The sequence below is a fragment of the Oryzias latipes genome, chromosome 3 (genome assembly GCF_002234675.1).
Source record: "Oryzias latipes chromosome 3, ASM223467v1".
Taxonomy (NCBI): domain Eukaryota; kingdom Metazoa; phylum Chordata; class Actinopteri; order Beloniformes; family Adrianichthyidae; genus Oryzias; species Oryzias latipes.
This window is the reverse complement of record NC_019861.2, coordinates 21,088,486-21,096,550: the sequence shown is the minus strand read 5'-3', so window position 1 is coordinate 21,096,550 and position 8,065 is coordinate 21,088,486. Positions and strand designations below refer to the sequence as shown.

At 40.3% G+C, this 8,065-nt stretch overlaps 1 protein-coding gene across 1 annotated transcript in view; it reads left to right on the top strand.

Annotated features, from left to right (window-relative positions):
* Nucleotides 1–96: 96 nt before the first annotated feature.
* The window catches only part of phlpp2 (PH domain and leucine rich repeat protein phosphatase 2), a 33,634-nt gene continuing 25,665 nt past the window's right edge, over nucleotides 97–8,065 (top strand). Inside the window, exons 1-3 of the mRNA XM_020714164.2 lie at nucleotides 97–636; nucleotides 3,074–3,357; nucleotides 7,144–7,277. Coding sequence (XP_020569823.1) covers nucleotides 430–636; nucleotides 3,074–3,357; nucleotides 7,144–7,277 — 625 coding nt within the window. The 5' untranslated portion in view covers nucleotides 97–429. The remainder of the gene's footprint in view (nucleotides 637–3,073; nucleotides 3,358–7,143; nucleotides 7,278–8,065) is intronic.

Below are 8,065 nucleotides of genomic sequence, written 5' to 3'. Positions count from 1 at the left end.
TTCTTTATAATTGTCCTCCATCATGGGAAAATTGTAGCTAGAACATGTAAAAAAACACCATATTCAGAGTGCGTATGTAAACCAGTTTAGTATATTTTATTGTTGCTGAATCTAATAGCAATTTTTGTTCTAAGTTTTTTATTTTATTTTGAAAGCTGTGTTTATTTAAAGCCCCTTAAACTGCGCATGCCAACAGATATTCCCATAAAAACGATTTGCGCTCATAATGTCCGCGATCCTAGCCCCGCCCATGTCCGCGCGCCTGGCCCCGCCTATGTCATGTTTATTGAGCAGCCCTCTGCAGGCCTGTGCGGCTCCAGTCGCATCAGTCGGGACATGGCGTCTCTGCGCGGACGCGGGATGCTGTTTCGTCTCTCCGTGGGAATCGGTCAGCCGCTCGCCTTCTGGACCTCATAACCGGAATCCCACATGACGATGGAGGACGAGGACGGCAGCGCGGCGCTCTCCACCCGCAACATCCAACAGAAGCAGGCAGGGGGTGTCGGAGGGAACGGGGCTTGCATCGACAGGCAGCCGGACACGGTGGTCCACCAGGCGGGGCTCAACCACACCACTGGTCGCGGCAGCCGCAGCGGTCCCGGGGCTCATTCCGCGACCGGGATCCGAGTGCTAAAGGCAAGTCCCACCGTGACCGACCCGTGATGCTGCGCGTGAACCACGGAGTGCTGAAAACATGCCTTTATGGCGCTGAAAGACGGAAACGGAGCAAAGTGCAGGCGATGAATGCCTATTATGTAACGGCGTGTGTGTCAAGTGTGCTGATCTCCATTCATTGAGAGGTAAAGTCACAGCAGCCAGAAAGCAGGCAGACCTGTCATGTCGAGGCCTTCTGCCGGACACCTGAGAAGATGACAGCCAGCCTGACAGTGCACATTACTCACATATTACATCCAGAATAAGTAGTATTATACCGTCATTATGTTTTCAGGTAAATGTATTTTCCCCAAAGTGTAACCAGTTTCACATCATTTGCACGTTATATTGATGCGTTTGCCACTATGCAGTGAAGTTTTGCATTAGACAGCAAGACTCGCCACACCTGGAAGGGAGCAGTTGCAAGAATATCAATGATTACCTTTTTTCTTCTTGCCAAGATTTTCATGTTTCCCCCCTGCAACAGGTGTGACATTCAAACTCTGCTCCTGCTGTCATTGAATTATGTGCCTCTGTTGAAAAGCTCAAACAGAGGAGAGACCTTAAAAGTAAAATTAAATCCACATTTATTTACATTTTTAAGTTTAATGTTCTTAAAATGAAAAAATACTAAAATGGAATATAAATCAATAATCAGATTATAAGTGTTAGAAATAGTCAGTTCTTATCAATTGCAACAACATATACATGAAACTAGTCATTTTAGTCTAGTTTTTTCTTTTAGGAATGTCATACTAATTTAGTGAAATTTGCTTTGTGCATTTACATTTGTGCATATGGCATTTACCTGCAGCACAAATATAACTGCAAAGTGACAAAGTCCTCCTGGTTATTTGTTTTTCACCAGTTTCTAGTCCCCATAACCTCTAAAGAACCAATCAGACTGCTTAGATTGGAATGCTCTGCAAATATTTTACTTAAAAACCTGACTGCTGGGCCTCCTCTGTGAGGAAGCGTCTGTGTCAAAGCTGCACGTTTTTTTCCGTGTTGTGTTACTACAACAAAAAAAGAGACCTCCTGCCATGGACATGAGCTCTTTCATGGAGCTCCTCAGACGCTTATCCACTTCAACATTTGTTGTTATATGAAAACATGACCCTAGGGGTAGATAGGACTAGGTATCACTGCCAAACAGTTGATTCTGGATTCACAAGTTCATCATGGTAGAATTTCCATTTCAACTCAATTCAGTACTAGTTTATAGTTTCAAATGTGCATTCTGGTAATGAAAAAGCAGGGGGGGAAAATCAGGAACTTTTGTTGATAAAATGATGAATTCTAATATTAGAAACTAACAGAGAAGCTGGGTTTTACTTGAAAAAAAGCAACAAAATGGATTTAACAGAAAACCAATAGATTTGATAAATACATTTAGAGTTTTATAAGTAAAGAATAACTTAATTATTCTAAATTTCAAACCCAGCTCTATATCCTAAACCATATAATGTCACATTAGATTGTAATTTGTCATTTTTCTTCTAGGAAGACTGAGGATACACGAAGACTATTGTTTGAGCCACTTGACCATCCTATTTTTTATTGCATAATTTCAAAAGTGTCCTAAAAGGTGAAGTTTGATACCCTTCTGATGTCTTTAAGTGTTAATGTAATTATTCATTTTTTTTCCCAGTTTATCAGAAAATAATTGATTTTATTTTGGCCTGCACAATAAATCACAAGATTATCATTATGGCGGTATCAAATTGTGTAATACACATATTGCAAAATATGGCGAAAATTGCAATAAATGCTAACCTTAAATATGCTAAAACAATCTTATGGCAGCTTAGAGATTTAATGAATCAAATAAATCCATTTATGCATTTGACCAATCGGATGGAGCCCTTTTAGATGCTGGCCTCCTATGCAAATGAGGGTCATTTAGACTAGAGTATAATTTAAGCGATGTTGACTCTAAATGAAACTGTTGCAGTGAAATGGAGATTATGTTTTTTGTTGTTTTGCTATTTGTTCATGTATCACAAGTTTTATTGCCATCGCAATATTGATCATTAATATCCCAAATGGCAGGTTTTCCTTATATCATGCAGCCCTAATTTTAGTGATAAATGCCAGAATCAAAGGACCTGAAATGAATCATTTGCAAGATCATCTTTGGTTTAAAATGACTGGACTTTACACAAGGAACTGCAGGTGGAAAAGCACAGACTTTCAGTGGACGGTTTAATTTCATGCAAGAAAGTGTTTTTTTTTTTTATGGTGGTTGGAACAGTTTTAACTGTCTCAGGTGACTTTTGTGCTCAAACCTGTTTAGAATAAAACCTTAGATTGTGTTGAGTAGATATGCTAACACATCAGTATCCCAAGTCTGTCGCTGTTATAATCATGCAGGACTGTTTACACTGTCCGTGCTAAAAAAGACTGATTTCTCTGCCAGCAGCGTAACATGAAGCGGAACGGGAGCCGGAGCTGTGTGACTAGAAAAAGTCGATTTGGGTCTCGGGAGAGGGACTGGCTGAAGGGGGACACCCAGCGGGGCTGTGTGTGCCTTTACAGGGGCACTGCGGAGCCCCCACCACCTTCCTCTGGCCCACAAACCTCCTCCAACCCCCAGACGGACCTGCAGTTGGTGCTCTGCTCCACTAGTACCACAGTGGATGAGCTCTGCGCTCAGAGGGATGGACAGGAGCTCTACATTCAGCTCCATGGAGATCTTGTCAGGTGAATACACTGAGCTGAGCTGAGATGAAAGAAATTACTTGGTACGTTTTGGCAGCAGCCAGTGTCCAGCTGCTGTTTGCAGACTGTTGCTATTTTTGGGGAAACAAACTGGAGCCGGCACTGTTTCTGCAGCTCTGCTTCATCGGAATTGCTTAGCATACATTGCTGTGCACTTACAGGCATTTACCAGATCACAGTGCCATTAAATAGAATACCATGAGTGCTTTGGGTTTTCAATGGTCAAGCATTCTGCAAGGGAAATATGAGCTATTATTCAGCTGATTGAGACACAAACAGATTCACATTTGTGATCAAAGCTAGCTCCAGTAAATTAGAAAAATTGTGATTTTAAATAAAGTTTGTCTTAATGTTCTTGCACAGAAGCTTATCAAGTTATCCTCCATCCACACAAACCGACAGTGTGCTCCATTCAGGACATGCAGGTTGGAATGAAAAACGATCGTTTGATTTTGTAGATCACTGATCCAAAGCTCCTGTTGAAATAGAAGTAAAGAGAAAAGGAGGGCTCAGTTTAAATCTCCATAGCGTAGGCCTTCCGTCTTTGGCAACTGTGCTGCCTCCTTAATTTACTGTGAACATGTGGACTTTCAAGTGAAAGCCTAAAGAAAGAAAATCATTTGTCAGGTTTATGAGGGAGAAAAGGGACAGTTGGTAAATGATGTTGGCAGGTCATGTTTGCTCACTCTGCAGATGGCCATGGTGGAAACATGACAGAAGACTGGTCATCAGTTCATACGCCGCTAGTCAGCAGAAGCATATGAAACATTATATGTTTGCTGATTGAAGACTGAAGGCACTGTAGCATTAAGCAGAGCAGCAATGAAAGATTTTAGTGAGCGAGCCAGGTTTTTAGCTTCAGCCTTTACTTGATCCATGCAGCTCTGCAGGGACATGGATTTCAGACTGACACAGTAGCATCTTCAACTTCTGAAATTTGAGTTTTGCTGTCTGTAAGGCACAATCATTTATTTTAAACAAAGTAATAAGAAAAAAATCTTTGACAATAAACCAGTAAAATAAGCTACATTAAAGGAGGAATTGGCTTCTGTTCTGTTACATGTTTGCGTTTAAAGGCTTTTAGTCTTTAGACTTTGTTTTTGCATTCTTTTAACCTCTGCTTAGCTCATTTATCACTGTGAGATGCTTTACTCTGAGCATAAAAACCGTGAAAAACGGCTTGACAGCAGTGAGCAGGACATGGAGGATGTATTTGCAAATACGGAGATAAAGAAAGAGGTGGATGCTTTTTTGGGCAAGGGGTTTCCATTTATAGGTTGTGCTGATGTGCTGCTTACTGGAAGGTTTGGGTTTTGGCTTATGTCAGGCCCCTCTCTCTTTTTTAAGATAGATTTAAGGTTACAATAGAGCTGATGGAAGACATCCATTCATTCTACTCATCTAATTATGAGCCACTCACCCTGTTCCTGGTTAGGATCCAGTGAAGGTGACACAGGGTGAGCTAAGCAGAGCAGACTTCTTTTCCCAGCAACAGGCTCTTCCTTAGGGATTCATTAAATGTTCTTATAGGACACATGGGGCATGTCATTCTTTCAGTCTGGGTATGCCCAGAGTTTCCAATTTAGCATGTCATTTCATAAGGGAGCCTGTCAGATTCGTCCAATGGGTCCTCTCAGAAAGCCTTATGACTGCGAAAGTCATAAATCTATTCATTTTGCCGGGATTGATCTAAATTTAAGACAGCTAATTAGGTGTTTTATTTTTAAAATGATAAAGTGAAGAGTTAAAGGCTCTTCTACTGTAAGTCTTCACTGTTTCATTTGTAAATTCTGGTTTGATTCTAGCTTCCGGCTGCATAAACCAGCGCTGATGACTCTGTGAATCAGTCAGGTGTGTCTGTGCTCGCTGTGGATGGGACTGTCACTCATTGACTGCTGTCTGGAAGCTGCAGAGGAATTTCTCTGAAGTGTTAAGGCCACAGCTGTCTAATGAGAAGTAAGACGATCCTCAGAGGGAAGGAGATGCTTCTCTGAAGTGTTGTGCTGTGTTAGTTAGCTTTTTGAAATCCTTTTTAGCTCTTCCAAGAGATTTATGTTTCATGTTTTTTCCTATGAACAGACATATCTGTAAACGGCTACATCAGCTGGCAGATCCATCAGCCCAGCATAAGGTTATTAATACTGGGGCTTTTCATAGTTGGATGGAGCTGCAAACTGAAAATGCATTTCAAGCGCTACATTTCCATGCTTAGTCACTCACAGTTGTTGTTTGACATTGTAATTTGGCCTTCCTCAGTTGTGCTTTCAAAACTAAAACTGCAAACCCATTAACAGGATTTCATATGCAGAGGTGCTTTTGAGATAACATGAACTGCCAGGGCTAATGGATCAAACTTGTTGGAGTCCTCAAACATTTTGACAGATGTGGTGAGAAACAGAAAATAGAAGTTGACTTAAAAGGTTTTGATACCAAACTCAATGGTAAACCAAAATAGTGATTGCATCGGTACACTTCAACTGTGAGAAACAGTATGTACAAGGATCCAGTTGATGACATTAGTGTATCTCATTTTTTAAAGATTAGAGATGCGCAAATGTGCAGAAAATAGGTATTTGTTCAATAACAAAAGTTCCCCCTCAATAATGTAAATGACAGAGGTCAAACATTTCCTGCAGAACAAGTTTGCACGCATCATAGCTGCTATTTTGTACCGTTCTTTCATGCAGATCTTCTCAGACTTTGAACTCCCTCCACAGACTCTATATTGGATTGAAGTCCAGAGACCTGCTAGGCCACTCCAGAACCGTTAAACGCTTTTTATGAAGCCACTTCTTTGCTGGCCAGGTGATGTGTTTGGGGTCACTATAATGATGGAATACCCAGTCATGTTTTCTCTTCAATGCTCTCACTGTTGGAAGCAGGTTTTTGCCGAAAATCTCACATACATGGCTCCATTCATCCTTTCCATCATACAAATCAGTCGTCCTGTCCCCTTTGTGGAAAAGCAGTCCTAAATCATGATGCTTCTGCCCCCATGCTTCACCATGGGTATGATGCTTTTGGTAGGCAACTCAGCATTCTTCTCGCTCCAAACATGATGAGTGGCGTTTATATGAAGGAGTTTCATTTTGGTCTCATCTAACCACATGACTTTCTCCCAGTCTTCCTCTGGATCATCAGTACGGTATCTAGAGAGTTCTGGATCTGTACTGGCTGATTGAAACCCATGATCATGTAGTGTGTTACCAATAGTAACTTTTGTTACTGTGGTCCCAGTTTTCTTCAGGTCACTGACCACTTCCCTCCTCCATGTTTCCTCAAGAACCATATTCTTTATTTCTTTATTATGCTCAAGATTATTTGAAGCCCACAGCGTGAGTAATTCTTTCCTGGATTCTCTCTTTTTTTAAATTTTGTCTCTCACAATTGAACTTTACCTATGATAAATATTACAGACCTCTCATCTTTTAAGGAAGACAACTTGCAGAATTAGGGACTGACAAAGGGTTCTTGGTCCACTGTAAATGCACAAATATGCTGTTAATTTTGATAGTCAAAGAAATAAAATCACAATAACTCATTGAAAAGATTTTTTTAGCTTAATAATGTCAAAATTAGACACAATTTATTCATCTATCTTTCAAATTTACTCAGAATTTAAAATGATAGACAGTGATACTATTTAATGTATCTGTAATAGCAAAGCAGCTCCCCAAACATGAATTTTCCACACTAACAGTTTCTTTTCCAGGTTATGGCTTGTAACTTCACGCTAATATAACACTCATGCTATTCTTTGTCTCTCAGGAGAATGGACTCCTCTGAGCAACCCCTCCAGATGGTTTATGACTACTTGACATCAATGGGGTACGCTGACCTGACGCGGGTGCAGCATGAAGCTGCTAACTCTGACCTCAGCTGTTTGATCCGTTTCTACAGTGGTAAGTACTGACTCAGTAATCTCAAATTCCTTAAATTTCCACTCTCTGCTGCAGGAACAAACAAATAGTCCACTTTTTGTGAAAAAAAGCGATCTAAACTGAAAAAATAACAAGAATATAATACTAAAACTAATTGAATATTTATTTCTTTTGTAAGTGACCATGGAATAAGCGGAATAATGGAAGACAAAGTGTGCATTATCAGAATTAACGCACACCATGGAAGTCTGAACCATCTGGCGTGAAGCAGAGGACGGTTGCTTCCGTGAAGTGCGTTAGTTTCTGATAATGCACACTTCAAAGGCCATTATCCCTTACATAGAGGCCCTGCTCCTTACAAATGTGTTTGAACTTCATAAACCAATTGATGATTATGCCGAGTCAGCAGGATCTTTTTTGTGTGGGACTTTTCCCACTGCTGTGTCAGAGAAAGAGGAACTAAAAAAAAAAAAAAAAATCTGCCTCTTGACTTTCATGCGGCCAGATTCCTTCCTGTCTCTTTAAGTGGTTTGGATTTATTTTATCAAACGGATCCTCACTGTGCTCTTTCTTAAAAAATTTGCCTTTTTTTCAATAAAGGATTCTGAAATGCCACCCGGGTTTAATTGCGCTAAAAAAACTTCCTTGTCTTTAAGAGCTATGTTTATTAACTGTGCACTTTCCTTTTTTCCAATTTCTTTGTTTAAAAACTTCTTAAACGTTTAAGAATTTCATTTTCCACAATTGCAATCAAATTTCATATGATGAAAGTATTTTAGAAAAGGTAATGGTGCCAAGGTAAACGCAAC